Below are 18,298 nucleotides of genomic sequence, written 5' to 3' on the forward strand. Positions count from 1 at the left end.
AATGTTTTATTAGAAAATTGTTGATTTTTCACGAGAAATTGGGCGATGTTTTAGTAAAAATAAAAAAGAAACCACGCTAACAAAAACAGTTTCCTCAGAAAAGGTAAAATTAAATATAAAATGCGAAACAAAAACATATGAACCATCGCTTCAGTATTTGAACTCACACAAAGCACGTTTCCATTTCTCATAAACAACTTTCGCACTTATCAGTAATAATAGGACACGCTTGCCTTTATCATGATGAAGAGTGTTCTACTGAGGACAAAATATCAAGTAATAATTACATAGATTTTTTTTATTTTTGTGCACATAAACTGTACTTGCATCAAAGTAATTGTTTTCCTCACATGGAAGTGCAGAAGTTACGCGACCAACTAATTTTCATTAATTATAAAATGCAATTTATATTTCATGAGGTTCTAAAATGAACAATTGACTATGCTGAAGATGTGAGGTTCTAATTAGGAGCAAAGCAAACAAAACAAACAAGAGAGAAAGAGATGTCGTCGGGTGTCAGTATCTCGCTCACACATTCGTTTATGTTTTCCTCCCTACCAAAAGGTCACTATACTATCGCTAATCCTACCATTTACTGCATCAGCTATGTACTGTATCAAATCTACCAAATCGTAGCTTTGGTAGAGAGCAAGTCCAGCAAGGACCCATGTTTATTGGAACAGTTTTGATTTCTTTGTCGTATACCTTCACCCATGTCAGTTTACGCTAATAATTATGACGCCCCATTTTTATAAGTGTAACACACTGTGTACGTGTCTCATTTTCGTCCTGTCCCTGTATGAGATATATGAATGGTCAAATTTTATAAATGTGAAGATCGCGGGGAAAACAAAGCCATGTCTTACAAATCGTCGTTCTCTATGTTCCACATACTTTAAGCCTTTGCTTCACCTCCAGATCCGTGATAATACAACCGCAGAACACTGAGTGGAGTTTCCTGTTTTTAATGTTTGAATTAATTATTCCACCTTGTACTCAAACGCTACTGCTAAAGTTCATGCTCAGAAAATACCTAGAGGTCGGATGCCAGAGAAGGGAAGTGAACTGCGTCGATCTCAACGTGCGCGGAACCTTCATTCGGCAATATTGAGGAGAGGTATTTGTAATGAATATGAAAGTAGCGTCCGTTGTTTCGGCTGCGTGGGATATGTTTCACATATCAGCGCCAGTCACCACACGCGGGATAGTCGGAATCAGCGGACCAGGTCACCTGTCAGACGACGTTAGATGCGGAACTTAGATTTGTTATGACATTTTTCTGCTGCGTGTCCAGCCACGTATTGAGTGCATCGTTCTGACATATTGACTGCCAGCGCAGATTTTGGCAATCATAGCAGCAGCAGGTGGAAAGGCGAAATTGCCTTTCGCGCAAGAGCTAATCGGAAAATCGTGTTGGACAGTTTCAGCGGAAGATAGCTGTCAGAATCCCATTCTGTACGTGTTACCAACATCCTCAGCGATGGTCGAGACGGTATCAGAAAATGCAATGCATAAAGGAATCAGGTTTGGAAGAAAAATCGTTCTATATGATGAGTGGGGAAATAGTAGCAAACGCTGAAAGACATAGCTGCTGTGGTTGCCTCGAACCGAGACATATCAAATCTTAACAGCCATCTACTTCTGGCATCCATATTACGAACATATATACAACCGCAATTAAAATATTTATAGCAAAATGCTAAATAATAAAGTTAGAAAAATACAACCCGAAGTACGTAGGTGGTATCACATCAGCTTATAGCAAACAAAAGTATGATAGTACGTGTTTGATTATATTTAATGAACTGACTTTAGAGATGAAGCGAACATTTACGGCACAGAAAGCTATGATGGATTTGCTGCATCCTAGGATTATTTTTGTATTACTAACGTTTGCAAAGCCCTTTTTTTCGATTGGGTACGTTAGTACAACAAACACTCGACAATCTAGGTTTATGTGTACTCGAGACTGCACAGATCACCGAAAATCGCGAATCATTCAAAATACCCATATTTTCATTATAAAATTCGTTCGCCAATTGCGAATTCTTTTGAGCTCAAATGCCTTAGATCTGAAAATATTACCTATTCGTGACAAATGAAAATCTGCGCCGATCGGGACTCGAACCCTGATTACCCGTCTATAGCAAATGGTCGCCTTAGCCACTCGACCATTGGTTCACGCTTAGTGGAGCAATCCAAACCTCCATCTGCCACACTCTCTTCCCCTCTACTGCTTGCAACATTACTCGGATTCCCCCAGCAGGATTAATGAAACAAACAGGTACAACGTTAGTATCATTATTGTCCTTTTGCTCGTCTGGGATTGTAGTATTTATATTCCAACATCTGTTCCTCCAACCAAGCAGCATAGCTGAAGGAACAGACATTGTAAAATATATACACATATTTTTACTGGAATATGCTATTCCCCATATTTCAGAAACTTGCTTCATGTAACATTTGAAATACCGCTGTATTATTTACGCATTACTCGCCGGAAACAAGGGGTTGGAAATTACCGACTTTTAGCTTCTAGGAAAGTATTAGCCAACTTACAGACAGGAATTGGGCCGTGGAGGTGTTATGGGGGCAGCATCCCAGCATTTGTCTTAAGATGGAATCGGGAAAGAACAAAAAACATTTAAAAAAAAAAGGTTCAAATGGCTCTGAGCACTATGGGACTTAACATCTGTGGTCATCAGTCCCCTAGAACTTAGAACTACTTAAACCTAACTAACCTAAGGACATCACACACATCCATGCCCGAGGCAGGATTCGAACCTGCGACAGTAGCAGTCGCGCGGTTCCGGACTGAGCGCCATAACCGCGAGACCACCGCGGCCGGCAAAAAACATTTCAGAGATGTCCGACTGCAGAAATGCAGGAATTTAAGGAGATGGAGCCTGGATAAATTTAAAGAACCAGTAGTTGTAAAGAATTTCAGAGAGTATTATTGAACAAATGACAAGAACGGGGCAAAGAAATACAGTAGAAGATGAATGGGTAGGTTTGAGAGACGAAATAGTGAAGGCAGAAGAAGATCAAGTACATAAAAAGACGAAGACTAGTTGGAATAATTGGGTAATAGAAGAAATATTGAATTTAATTGATGAAAGGAGAAAATATAAAACGCAGTAAATGAAGCACGCAAAAAAGAATACAAACGTCTCAAAAATGAGATCGACGGGAAGTGCAAAATGGCTAAGCAGGGATGGCTAGAGAATAAATGGAAGGCTGTAGAGGCATAGCTCACTAGGGAAGATAGATACTGCCTACAGGAAAATTAGAGAGACCTTTGGAGAAAAGAAAACCACTTGATATTCATACAAGAGCTCAGATGGAAACCCAGTTCTGAGCAAAGAAGGGAAAGCAGAAAGGTGGAAAGAGTATATAGAGGGTCTATACAAGGGCGATGTACTTGATGGCAATATTATGGAAATAGAAGAGCACGTAGATGAAGACGAAATGGGAGATATGATACTGCGTGAAGAGTTTGACACAGCACTGAGAGACCACAGTCGAAACAAGGCCCCGGGAGTAGACAACTTTCCATTATAACTACTGATGGCGTTGGGAAAGCAAGCCCTGACAAAACTCTACCATCTGGTGAGCAAGATGTATGAGACAGGCGAAATACCCTCAGGCCTCAAGAAGAATATAATAATTCTAATCCCAAAGAAAGCAGGTGTTGACAGATGTGAAAATTACCGAACTGTCAGTTTAATAAGTCACGGCTGCAAAATACTAGCACGAATTCTTTGCAGACGAATGGAAAAACTGGTAGAAGCCGACCTCGGGGAAGATTACTTTGGATTCCGTAGAAATTTTGGAGCACGTGAGGCAATACCGACTCAACGACATATCTCAGAAGATAGATTAAGGAAAGGCAAACCTACATTTCTAGCATTTGCAGACTTAGAGAAAGCTTTCGACAATGTTGAATGGAATGCTCTCTTTCAAATTCTGAAGTTGTCAGGGATCAAATACAGAAACCAGATGGCAGTTATAAAAGTCGAGGGGCATGAAAGGGAAGCAGTGGTTGGGAGGGGAGAGAGACAGGTTTGTAGGCTAGCCCCTATGTTATTCAACCTGTACATTGGGCAAGCAGTAAAGGAAACAAAAGAAAAAATAGGCGCAGGAATTAAAATCCAAGGAGAATAAATAAAAACTTCAGGGTTTGTCGATGACATTGTAATTCTGACAGAGACTGCAAATGGCCTGGAAGAGCAGTTGAACGGAATGGACAGTATCAAGAAGGGAGGATATAAGATGAACATTAACAAAAGCGAAACGAGGTTAATGGAATGTAGTCGAATTAAGTCGGGTGAAATTAGATTAGGAAATGCGACACTTAAAGTAGTCTAAGAGTTTTGCTATTTGAGGAACAAAATAACTGATGATGGTCGAAGTAGAGAGGATATAAAATGTAGACAGGCTATGGCACGGAATAAGTTTCTGAAGAAGAGAAATTTTTTAACATCGAGTATACATTTTAATGTCAGGAAGCTGTTTCTGAAAGTATTTGTACGGAGTGTAGCCATGTATGGAAATGAAACACCGACGATAAATAGTTTAGACAAGAAGAGAATAGAAACTTTCGAAATGTGGTGCTGCAGAAGTATGCTGAAGACTAGCTGGGTAGACCGCATAACTAATGAGGAGGTAATGAACAGAATTGGGGAGAAGAGGAGTTTGTGGCACAACTTGTCTAGAAGAAGGGACCGGTTGGTAGGACATGTTATGAGGCATCAAGGGATCGCCAATTTAGTATTGGAGGGCAGCGTGGAGGGTAAAAATCGTAGAGGGAGACCAAGAGATGAATACACTAAGCAGATTCAGAAGGATGTAGGTTGCAGTAGGTACTGGGAGATGAAGAAGCTTGCACAGGATAGAGTAACATTGAGAGCTGCATCAAACCAGTCTCTGGACTGAAGATAACAATAACAACAACAACAACAAATCTCGGTGTTTCAAACTTTTTTATTAGGCAGTGGCCGGCAGCGGTGGTCTCGCGGTTCTAGGCGCGCAGTCCGGAACCGTGCGACTGCTACGGTCGCAGGTTCGAATCCTGCCTCGGGCTTGGATGTGTGTGATGTCCTTAGGTTACTTAGGTTTAAGTAGTTCTAAGTTCTTGGGGACTAATGACCTCCGATGTTAAGTCCCATAGTGCTCAGAGCCATTTGAACCATTTGAACCGATTTATCTATGCTGCCGAGATGACAACTGCTCTTTAGGTTTTGAAGCCGGCTATTGATGTTTCTGTTAGTGGTTTCTACTCACAATTAGGTGTGTGTGCAAAGTAATATAGTATATGTGGTATCACCGCCGGACACCACACTTGCTAGGTGGTAGCCTTTAAATCGGCCTTGGTCCGTTAGTATACGTCGGACTCACATGTCGCCACTGTAAGTGATTGCAGACCGAGCGCCGCCACACGGCAGGTCTAGTCTAGAGAGACTCCCTAGCACTGGCCCCATTGTACAGCCGACTTTGCTAGCGATGGTTCACTGTCTACATACGCAATCATTTGCAGAGACGACGTTTAGCATAGCCTTCAGCTACGTCATTTGCTACGACGTAGCAAGGCGCCATATTCAATTACTACAGTTACTTCAAAAATGTATTCTGAACAGATAATATTGTGAATCATGTACCATCAAGAGCGACGTTCATCATTAATGGATTAAAGTTCAGTATCAAACTAATTACGTCCTCTTTCTGAATTATCATTTCTTTTCGTGTTCCAGACCTCACGACAGTATAGTTCTTCCCTCCTCACGCCAGCCTGCGTGAGCTAAAACGCGTGAATTTCGGCCTCCACGCGTAAAACGGTGTTGGCTCTTCAGCTAACACAAAAATATACTTCCACCGTAGCATATTTAAGGACTTTTCTTGTTTCAACACCTTATCAACGTAATGTCTTTGTCAAGTGAACGTATGTACTACTAAAAGAAGCATCTCCACCCAGCATACAGAACACAAGAGCAATTGTATTATGTGCAATGCAGATAAATGGATAGTAGTATATCATGCTATGAGATGAGGGGACCACTAAACTACTTCTCCGAAACCCTGTCTCTGAGAATGTCTCGAGTAAAGGACTAGAGAATCGTCCGGCAGTATTGATTGGGATCCCCTAAATGGTAGACACAGCCTCCCAATTGGAACAGGAATTCTTTCTCCACACGCAATGGACTCTATCCTAGCGGTGTGTGAGATTTGTGTGTTAAATGTATCTGTTGAGTTTAAGTTCCTGTAATCTGAGTGTAGTCTGGTATCATGCCTGTTTTGTATGATGATGAGAGAAGGGACAGGGAGAAAGACAGTGCTAGAACATAGCCTTTCCCCCTTGGCTAGCTTCAAAGTTGTCGCTGAACTTAACGTCCTCGCCCGATGAATGGATTAACGTCAACAGTGTCACCTGCCCTCACTCCATGGGAAACGGCAAAAAAAAGAGAGAGAGAGAAAATCAAGTGGCTCTGACCACTATGGGGCTTCTGATGTCATCAGTCCCCTAGAACGTACAACACACATCCATGCCCGAGGCAGGACTCGAACCTGCGACCGTAGCGGTCGCGCGGTTCCAGACTGTAGCGCCTAGAACCACCTGGCCACCCCGGTCGGCTACGGCGGAGAGATTCGGAATTAAATCCAGGGCATTGGCGCAAAGTCTACTGATCAGGAACTATATGTCATCACATCTTTTCTCCTTGCTGGACAAAAACTGGCTGTGAAAATTTTTTCTGTCTATACGAATCGAACCGGCAACCTCTGAGTTAAGCATCAGGCAGCGGGCGAGCGTTAACGACCTCGGCAACGAAAGCGAGTGTTCCTGTAGTAGTAGGGTGAGACGCCAAATCAGAAACGAAAACGTATCTTAGAATATGGCTTTATTACCAGATAACCGATGTCATCTACAATGTAAATACCAACAGTGAAATCCTACGTAGAATAAGGTGCGATCAAAATATTCCGTTTGAGTGTGTTGCTTCAACATATATGCAACCCAGCGCGACTCCGATGCAGACCTATAAGCACCGGCATTTAGGGAAGGTGTCAGTATGGTCTCTTGATAGTACCTTCTTTTTTGTTGTAGGCATTCAGCATTACTAGCAGAAATATCGTGTAGTTCACATAGTAGATGCATTTTCCTGCCTAATTCCATGTTACCAGTATGCTCCATCTCCCAAAATATTTGAAATTTCGAAATACATTTTACACATGCTTTACACGAACTCTTTTACTATGCGAGTCATAAAATTAATTTTGTATAAAATTGACATGTTGCTGCGTTCCGCCTGTATGGCCGGCAGCTCATGTGGCACAACAGAGGTCACGGACTTGCAGGGGGGGGGGGGGGGGACACCTGTTTGAATCCGTGACCCACCAACCTAAAACAGTTTCTGCGATACAGTGCCGCGCGACATTAGTCAGGCCCGCGCACCGCCGTGCAGAGGGAATTCACATGGAGCCAGAGCTACAGACGGACATCCACTGCACTACGACGCCGCTGTCTGCTTGCGACCATTTGTCTCCTCGACGGATACCACCGGGCCAATCATCTCCACCGACGGTCCAGGTCGCAACCTGTTTTACAAACTCTGGTAGAACACGGACTGTATCCTTTTTTTCCAAAGGATCTCTATTACAGTGCACGTACCAAAAGTAAACTCTTGTGGAACTTTGGTTCCATGTGCTGCAGTACACCTTTGTAAATATTAGTTCGTGGAAAACTCGACCAGGTATGACGCTTTGACCTGCTGAACAAAAGCCTCCGGCCTGTTGGTCATTTCTGAGAGCTAATTGTGTTGAGTTCGTCGGAGAAGACGAGCATACAATTTTTTTCCAATAAACTATAATTGTGGAAAATTTGTGAGTTTAGTTTCACCTACGGTGGATGCTTTGAACATAACTTTGGGTGTTGGTCTGCGTCACTGTAACTACTAAAACGGCTAAATTGCCTACGTTTCGACTAACTTGCGACGGTCCTGGAGAGGACCACAGCAAGTCGATCGAAATGTCGGCAGTTTAGCTGTTTTAGTAGTTACAGTGACACAGCCTAATATTCAAAATTAATTTATGCAAAATGACGCCGGCTGTGGAACACTACGAATTTATAAAATTTATTGTGTGGTTTGTAATGTTTGTATAATACTAAATTGCGACGCCCCATAAGTATAATTCTGTGAACTCTGATATTCAGATATTTCTAATACTTTACGAAACAGGTAGTGAAGTCATCTTTGAGTAGAAGCAGTACCTTTGTAGGTATTCACATCTAAATTCAAATATCTTAATTCCTTTTCTTCTTCTTTTGCCTTTGCCGTTTCTCTCTCACATGGTGTTCATCGCTATACGAGTTGTGATGTTGTTAGTAGTCGCCGGTAGCTGGATGCCTTTCCTGACGCCTTCACCTACCTGCCCCCCCCCCTCCCGCCCCCTCTAGGGACGGAACTCACTGTGACTCTTGAGAGAATATCTTGTTGAAGCGTAAGATTGTTTCCTGCATGTTTGTGTGTCGTGTATCTTAGGCGAAACTTGAGCAGCAGCCCGGAGTTTAGGGAAAGGTGGGGTAAAGTGGCCAATGTAAGGGAAATTAAACTGCACCGAACCATGTACAGCTAATATAATACTGTAACATATAAGACCTATATTTATTTTATGAAGTATTACATAGTGGACACATTTCTCTACCTGGGAGTGGGTGGGGGGAGGTAATATAGAGTTTTCTGGGCATATTTTCTAGGCATCTTGATGCCCTAGTGTCTGAAAAATTACCGAGCGCCTGGAGCACATTGTTTGCAAAGGGGTTTTTGTATTACGCAGCCGGCCGGAGTGGCCGTGCGGTTCTAGGCGCTACAGTCTGGAGCCGAGCGACCGCTACGGTCGCAGGTTCGAATCCTGCCTCGGGCATGGATGTGTGTGATGTCCTTAGGTTAGTTAGGTTTAATTAGTTCTAAGTTCTAGGCGACTGATGACGTCAGAAGTTAAGTCGCATTGTGTTCCGAGCCTTTTTTTGTGTTACGCAAATAGTAATAGAGCAGAAAAATTTTAAGTAATAAAAAATTATTGAAAATCATCACATAGGAACAGAATGACGGATGATGGCTTTGTGTGTAAAATGGTTTAAAAGCAGTCTGATCTGTAATATGATCTGTGAAGTAAGTAACTCTTATCAGGGAAACACCTTCAGCATTTTTCCCGACGGGTGGTGTGGTCACTTCTCCCGACCGAACATGATCTCTGCGTTAGTTCTTCACAGAGGAAATCATCAAACTGAAATAAATAATAAGGAACTACATTTGCAGTCCAAACGTTGTTTAAACATTTATATGGCAAAAGAGTATTACTCTGGGTATAAGGGACATGATAAGAATTATAAATGACTTATCTGACATAAAAAACTGAAAATCAGAAGATATTTTATTAAAAAAATAACGAATTAAGCTTCCTTTGTCAAACTCACTGACAACAGTGAAAGAGTATGTGTGTATTGGAGCACTATACGGCAGGCAACAACACTGTTCAGGACAAAAAAATACACACTGGCCACTTTACCCTACGTTCCCCTGCCAAGTTGGCTGTGATGATGATGATGGGTTTGTGAGGCGCTCAACTGCGCGGTCATCAGCTTCGGTACAAAGTCCCAATTTTTTCACAGTCCAATTTTTATACACAGTCCAGTCGGGCCACTGTCACGAATGATGATGATGATGAAATGATGACGACAACACAAACACCCAGTCCCCGGGCAGAGAAAATCCCCAATCCGAAGCTGGCTGTGGGAAACCGACTAAAAACCGCATGTTCGCCGTCCCCGTGGACGCAGGGGTATCCCGGCAGCGTCACGTTAACGCCCTCGGCTATGAGGGCGGGCGAACACAAATAGCACAACTGAATGTTCAGAATTCCAGAATTCTCTGAATATGTGAAACAGGACATAACGTAACCAGTCTACACGCAGAGATAGTTCAGGTTCTTATCTATAATGTGAATCTAAATATCACTCCGTCACCCAATTTAAAAACGTACGAAATTTCAAATAAATTGGCTAAATCCAAGAGTTATAATGTTACTTATAATCCGTCTTGATTGCAATTTTTTTTATTCGTATGACCGGTTTCGGTTCATTCAGTACCATCTTCAGATCTGATATTTCAGTTACAGGAGTAACCCGTCCAAATCCAGCAACTTTCACATGCAGGGTGACGCAGCATGTGAAAGTTGCTGGATTTGGACGGGTTACTCCTGTAACTGAAATATCAGATCTGAAGATGGTTCTGTATGAACCGAAACCGGTCATATGAATTAAAAAAAATTGCAATCAAGACAGATTATAAGTAACAATATAAAATCACTGATTGCTGTTATCCCATGAGACATTATGTTTGTTTTTGCAAAATAAATCTAAGAGGATAATTGTTGTGGCTGCTACTGACCTCTGGTGAGTTGATGCACGGCCATCTTGACCTGGGAGAAGTTCCCGCTTCCCAGGTCCCCGCGGATACGGTAGAAGCCTATGCGCTTCCCCAGGCTCACCTCCGACTGCCATTTATGATCCTGTTGTTGGGCTCGGACCAATCGTTCGTACGGCGTCGTGCCGGCGGGAGGCCTCTCCTCTGCACATACACAGAAGAGCGCATCCACTTACTTTTCTCTGCTATGTAGCAGGACCATAATAAAGTAATTACATAAAACATGCAAGTCTCCAGTGAGAGCATTTTAACCCCGAAAGCTACACCACAGTGCAAACCACAATAATATTTTTACTTACATGGCGACCGTGTTATTCGTCATCAACGATTTCGTCCAAATTTTTGGTATTTCCAGGGCTTGGCCAGAAATTCAATTGACAGAAGTGTGAGCTGCACATGGTCAAGCGTTTAGAAAAAATACAGTTTTGGCGTGGGTCAGACGAGGCACGAGTCATTTATGTAAGCGTAGTATCGAGACAGCGGTTGGCGCAGAGGTAATCCGTACTTCTTGATGTCGAGTCCCTATGCAGAAACTTCTATTTTCAAATCAAACGTCACTTAAACTGCAAATAGATCTAAATAATGCTCAGTAAATTGTATTTGTTAATATTTTCATTAAAGGCGTGAAAAGGAGAGGCAAAGAAAAATTTAGGATTGCAACTAAATTTCCAAGAACGGATTGGCCTTACGGCGCCCACGAGGATTCTGTAAATAACTTTCCGAGAAGAGATTTTAATTTCAGCGCACAGGACTCGGTATACCGTTAGCTTCAGTTTTCACCTTCAAGGAGTCCTCGGCAGGTGAACTAGAATAATCAGCTTCCGCTGCAGGTAAAATCTGCTCATTGAGAAAGAAAAAGAAATTACATTCCGAGAAGATGGCATTAAAAGAGATTCTGTTTTACGTTACCAGCTATCCTCGCCAATATTTGGCGAAATGATGTGTTATGCGTGGTTTGCTGCCACTTCAAAACAAAAAATGCGACGTTTATACCGTCTGTAAGAAGCCGAGATAATTACTGCTTTCCCTGTTTTTACGTTATCACACCACCTCGTGCAAAATAATAAAAAAAAGGTAATATCATATACTAAAATCTCTTGTACGCATTACCATCCCTTTCTAGAAATATATTTTCAATCCCAAATTTTCCTTTGCCTTTCCTTTTAATGCCGTATATGGAAATCTTTATAAATACAATACACTCAGCATTAGTTCTGTTCCTTTGCAATTTAAGCAACGTAAACATTTAAAATAAAAGGAATTTTCTGCACAGGAACTCGACCACACGACCTCGATTTACTGTTTTGTAATCATTCCGCGGCGCCAACCGCCTCCTGGAAGTACGCTAACGGAAGTGGTTCATACCTCATTTTTTCTAAAATTTTATCCATCTGGAGCTCTCACTTCTGTTACTTCCATTTCTGGCTAAGCACTGCAAATAATAAAATCTGGATGAAATCGATGATCACGAATAGCCGATTTCCTGTGTTAAACGTTTATCCATTGTGCTACATCAGCCATGCGCCACTACTTGTACAAGATTACTTCCATATATAATGTTAATAATAATTGGAAACAATAAGAAATCAGAACTAAAACTGTCTTGCTGGACGAAAGAATGCTCCCGTCAGTGAATTCGAAGTGGAAAAAGACACTTAAATGATACCAATGTATTCTGAATGGTAGAACAGCGAATTTGGATTCTGCGCACAGTGAACCTGCAAAGAACGGAGTTCAAAGTGAACTATATGTTTCTGCGGACAGTATGTATTTATATCTGCTAGCCTGAGAAAGAATTAATCTCACAGTGAGATTTGAGAGAAACATGCACCTATCAGGACTTCCATGACCTGGTTTCTGGTTGAATTGGTTAAGACTTAAACTCGAATCTTCGATGCCGAGTTTTATACTGCAGTGGGAAAAACCCACATAATGAGTGTGTCATGTCACCGCCAGACACCACACTTCCTAGGTGGTAGCCTTTAAATCGGCCGCAGTCCGGTAGTATATGTCGGACCCGCATGTCGCCACTATCAGTGACTGCAGACCGAGCGCCGCCACACGGCAGGTCTAGAGAGACTTCCTAGCACTCGCCCTAGTTGTACAGCCGACTTTGCTAGCGATGGTTCACTGACAAAATACGCTCTCATTTGCCGAGACTATAGTTAGCATAGCCTTCAGCTACGTTATTTGCTACGACCTTGCAAGGCGCCAGTATCCGTACTAATGATATTGTGAATCATGTACCATAAAGAGCGACGTTCTCCATTAATGGATTAAAGTTAAGTATTCCACCAGCTACGTCCGTTTTTTTCACATCTAATTCCCTTGTCATGTTCCAGACCTCACGCCAGCCTGCGTGAGCTAAAACGCGTGCATTTCGGCCTCCTTTAGCAATACGGGGTTGGTTCTCCTGCCAACCACAACATTGGCGACGAGAGTAAAAGTGTTCTTATCTAAATTGCCCTGATTTAATTGTGTAATGGCTTCGCCAAAATCTCCAGATGTACTGTCCGAATTTTATCGCTTACAGAATCAGCAGACGCAGGCCTTACTGGATGCCCTTGGACAGCTCGTCCAGGGTCAACGTGCGATGCAAAACGATGCTGCTGCAGCCGCTTCACCGCTAACGCTGCCACAACACGCTGTTGCACCCACTTTTCGACCTTTTGATGCTGCACTGGGAAGCTGGACGGAGTGGTCACGCCAATTTGGATTCCGTCTCGCCGCCTACAGAATTCAAGGTAACGAGCGGCAGCCTTTTCTCCTTTCCTCCGTCGGGGTACAAACGTACCGTGTGATAGTCAAATTATTTCCCCGACGCGACGTAGCAACTCTGTCCTACGAAGAAATGTTGTCTGCATTAGATGCATATTTCAAAGAATCAGTCAATGTAGTTGCCAAACGGTATACCTTCTTTCGTACAAAATGTACGGCAGGTCAGACTAATCGGGAGTGGGTTGCAACCTTGCAAGGCCTTACTAGGGATTGTGCTTTTGAGTGTCAATGTGGACTCCCTTATTCAGATACTATGGTACGTGATGCAATTGCACGGAACGTTTCTGATGTTCGTATAAGGGAACAGATTTTGAAACTAGCAAATCCCTCCATTCAACAAGTGATGGACATATTGGATCGGCAGGACACACTTGACTTTGCTCAGGAATCATCTGAAACTTCGCCAGCAGTGTGTCAGGTTAACCGGCTCGCCGGGCGAGCTGCACGGACCAGTAAACAGCCCTCGCGTCCGGTCGCGCCACTGCCGCCAGGCTCTCATCCACGTGTGCCGCGCAGGCGAGCAAATGCAGTGATCAAATCATGCCCGCGATGTGCTACTAAACACTTGCGTGAGAATTACACGTCACGCCAAGCTATTTGCTTTTATTGTAATAAAAAAGCACATGTTCAGAGTGTTCGCCAGACAAAGCTCAGATCGGAAGCTCAAAACCGTTCCAGGCCCTTTGCTTGGCGCCGGAATCGGAATCGAACCATGGATACTCCGGCTCGCGAAACTTCGCCCATGGAAATTCATGTAGTTCATTAGTTCATTCCACTTCGCCCAGTGTCACTCTCTCTAACAGTGACTGTGTTCGTCCCAAAAATAGTGTGCGTCGACATAACCGGAACTCCCGTCAAGTCGCAAGTGATTATGTTACCAGTGTCAGTTCACATTGCACGAGTCAGTCGCTCTTGTCGTCAGCAGGACAATAAACGTTTCGTAGACTTGGACATTAACGGCAAAGTGATACCATTCCAGCTCGATACAGGAGCTGCAGTTTCACTGATCAATCAAAACACAAACTGCTGGGCCCACCTCCGTTGCGTGCCGCAAATGTTACGTTAAATAGCTATTCTGGCCACAACATCCCTGTGTTAGGACAGTGCAGCCTTCTTGCAACATACAAAGGACAAACAAGACTTGTCATTTTACGTCCTTCGTTCTTCTTCTGCAGTGAACTTGTTTGGTTTCGATTTATTTCAGTTGTTTAACTTGTCTGTAGTAAATCAGGCCCTCTCAGTGAACCAGACTGTGCCTTCAGACAGTGTTTCTCGTCTATGTGACGAATTTGCAGACATTTTTGCACCGGGCCTCGGTTGCGTTAAGAACTATAAAGCACATGTGGAACTGAAAGTCAACGCGCAACCGAAATTTTTCAGAGCGCGCACTGTTCCCCACGCATTGCGTGATGAGGTCGCGAAAACATTACACGATTTGGAATCGCAATGTGTAATTGAACGTGTGCAGGCTTCTCTCTGGGCATCGCCCTTTGTAATTTTGCCAAAACCTTCCGGAAAATTGACTTTGTGTGGACTTCAAGGCTACAGTGAATCCACAACTAGTGATTGCAACTTTTCCTTTACCCCGTCCGGAAGACCTTTTTGACAAACTGTGCCCGGCTAAATATTTTTCTAAGTTGGACCTGGCAGATGCGTCCTTGCAAATACCGGTGGACGAAGAATCCCAGCGCGTTTTTGTGTTTAACATGCATCTTTGTTTGTATAGATTCAAACGACTGCCATTCGGGAGTGCATCCGACCCTGCATTGTTTCAGCGATGTCTACACTCCTGGAAATTGAAATAAGAACACCGTGAATTCATTGTCCCAGGAAGGGGAAACTTTATTGACACATTCCTGGGGTCAGATACATCACATGATCACACTGACAGAACCACAGGCACATAGACACAGGCAACAGAGCATGCACAATGTCGGCACTAGTACAGTGTATATCCATCTTTCGCAGCAATGCAGACTGCTATTCTCCCATGGAGACGATCGTAGAGATGCTGGATGTAGTCCTGTGGAATGGCTTGCCATGCCATTTCCACCTGGCGCCTCAGTTGGACCAGCGTTCGTGCTGGACGTGCAGACCGCGTGAGACGACGCTTCATCCAGTCCCAAACATGCTCAATGGGGGACAGATCCGGAGATCTTGCTGGCCAGGGTAGTTGACTTACACCTTCTAGAGCACGTTGGGTAGCACGGGATACATGCGGACGTGCATTGTCCTGTTGGAACAGCAAGTTCCCTTCCCGGTCTAGGAATGGTAGAACGATGGGTTCGATGACGGTTTGGATGTACCGTGCACTATTCAGTGTCCCCTCGACGATCACCAGAGGTGTACGGCCAGTGTAGGAGATCGCTCCCCACACCATGATGCCGGGTGTTGGCCCTGTGTGCCTCGGTCGTGTGCAGTCCTGATTGTGGCGCTCACCTGCACGGCGCCAAACACGCATACGACCATCATTGGCACCAAGGCAGAAGCGACTCTCATCGCTGAAGACACGTCTCCATTCGTCCCTCCATTCACGCCTGTCGCGACACCACTGGAGGCGGGCTGCACGATGTTGGGGCGTGAGCGGAAGACGGCCTAACGGTGTGCGGGACCGTAGCCCAGCTTCATGGAGAGGGTTGCGAATGGTCCTCGCCGATACCCCAGGAGCAACAGTGTCCCTAATTTGCTGGGAAGTGGCGGTGCGGTCCCCTACGGCACTGCGTAGGATCCTACGGTCTTGGCGTGCATCCGTGCGTCGCTGCGGTCCGGTCCCAGTTCGACGGGCACGTGCACCTTCCGCCGACCACTGGCGACAACATCGATGTAATGTGGAGACCTCACGCCCCACGTGTTGAGCAATTCGGCGGTACGTCCTCCCGCATGTCCACTGTACGCCCTCGCTCAAAGTCCGTCAACTGCACATACGGTTCACGTCCACGCTGTCGCGGCATGCTACCAGTGTTAAAGACTGCGATGGAGCTCCGTATGCCACGGCAAACTGGCTGACGTGTGATCATTGCTTGTACAGCCCTCTCGCAGTTTCCGGAGCAAGTATGGTGGGTCTGACACACCGGTGTCAATGTGTTCTTTTTTCCATTTCCAGGAGTGTACAAACTGTTTGTGCGTCGGTCCCTACTGCAGCAAATTATCTGGACGATATTGTGATCTCCGGAAAGACGGAAAAAGAACATTTGGCCAATCTCGGAACATTATTTCAGGTCTTGCGACAAAATGGTCATCGCTTGCGGAAGGACAAATGTGTGTTTTTTTGCTCCGGACTTGCCATATTTGGGACATGTACTCAATGCCCAAGGCATACATCCCAGTCCAACGCACCTTCGTGCCATACAAGACTTGCCGTCGCCGCAGAATTTGAAGCAGCTACAGAGTGTGCTGGGAAAAATTAATTATTACCATCGCTATGTGCCGCATGTCTCTTCCATTACAGCTCCGCTTCATAGCTTACATCGTAAGGGTGTTCCGTTCGTCTGGACGACGGAATGCGAACGCGCCGTTTGCCAGTTGAAATCGGCGTTGATTCCCAATACTTGCCTTACGCCATTCGATCCCCGGAAGCCCCTTTGGTTGATGGTGGATGCACCGGATTTCGGGATCGGTGCTGTGCTTGCGCACAAAGATGGATCGCACGATCGCCCTATTGCCTTTGCCTCCAAATTGCTCTCGTCTGCGCAAAGAAATTATTCACAGATCGAAAAAGAAGCATTGGCTCTCGTATCTGGTGTTACAAAGTTTCATGATTTCTTGTATGGTCGTCACTTTACTATAATCACAGACCACAAACCTTTGACATCGCTTTTTCATCCGACCAAGCCTGTACCTCCACGTACAGCGCAGAAATTCATTCGCTGGTCTATTTTCCTCTCGCAGTACTGCTACGATATCTTGTATCGGTCCACTGCTAAGCACGGAAACGCCGATGCGTTGTCCCGCTTGCCTGTTGCTGAGGATAGGACATTCGGTTCCTCCGAACTTGCTTGCATGTTCATTGATGCGGAAACCGATGACGTGGTCGAATCGTTTCCGATTGATTTTCGTCTTGTAGCTACAGCCACAGCTGCCGACCCTGTCCTTGCTCCTGTTCTGCGTTTTGTTGCTACGCAATGGCCCTTGCAAAGTCACGGATCAGGGACCCGTTGGTTCGCCGATTTTTTGCTCACAAGGAGAGACTTTTTGTACGACGTGGTGTTTTGCTGTTGCGTTCTGATAATGATCAGTCCAGGGTCGTGGTACCACGTTGGTTACAGTCCACTGTCTTACAGCTTCTCCACCAAGGACATTGGGGTATAGTGAGGACGAAACAACTCGCTCGTCAGCACTGTACTCGGTTCGGAGTCGATGCCGCGATTACGAATATGTGCTCTTCTTGCATGGTGTGTGCCGAACAACAATCAGCACCACCGCGGAAATTATTTGTATGGCCAAAAGCCACATCCCCTTGGAAACGCTTACACATCGATTTTGCTGGTCCATTCTGGAATGCTCGATGGTTGGTTGTGGTAGATTCATTCAGTAATTTTCCTTTTGTTGTCCGGATGTCTTCCACGACGTCATCTGCCACCATCCAAACGTTATCCGCTATCTTTTGCATTGAAGGTCTTCCACAGACTATTGTTTCCGACAATGGCCCACAATTCATGTCCGCTGAATTTCAGTCATTCTGCAAGGCCAATGGTATCCAACATCTGACGTCCGCGCCGTTTTCGCCACAGTCAATCGGTGCCGCTGAACGATTGGTCAGGACTTTCAAATCACAGATGTTGAAGTTAAGAGTCGCATTCTCGGGAGGAGGCGTTATCGCTCTCAGCCCCGAGATGGTCGCTCGCCAGTTGAGTTGCTCCACGTCGCCATCATCGAACCTTGATGTCTTTGCTCCATCCGCCGCATCAGGTTCCTGTGCAGCGAGTGGCAGACACCTGCTTTTGCTCCAGGCGACGTTGTCTACTATCGCCACTATCGAGGTTCACGGCGTTGGCTCGAAGGGCGCATTCTTGGCTGCCTCGGACGCGCTATGTATCTGGTTT

The 18,298-nt window shown here is 44.6% G+C and overlaps 1 protein-coding gene across 6 annotated transcripts in view; it reads right to left on the reverse strand.

Annotated features, from left to right (window-relative positions):
* The window catches only part of LOC126299171 (serine/threonine-protein kinase NIM1-like), a 511,818-nt gene that overhangs the window by 96,995 nt on the left and 396,525 nt on the right, over positions 1-18,298 (reverse strand). For all 6 annotated transcript variants that reach the window (XM_049990932.1, XM_049990937.1, XM_049990936.1 and 3 more), the window contains one exon: positions 10,443-10,622. In XM_049990932.1, the coding sequence (XP_049846889.1) occupies positions 10,443-10,622 (180 nt within the window). The remainder of the gene's footprint in view (positions 1-10,442; positions 10,623-18,298) is intronic.

Source organism: Schistocerca gregaria, chromosome X, assembly GCF_023897955.1.
Source record: "Schistocerca gregaria isolate iqSchGreg1 chromosome X, iqSchGreg1.2, whole genome shotgun sequence".
In the NCBI taxonomy this organism is placed as follows: domain Eukaryota; kingdom Metazoa; phylum Arthropoda; class Insecta; order Orthoptera; family Acrididae; genus Schistocerca; species Schistocerca gregaria.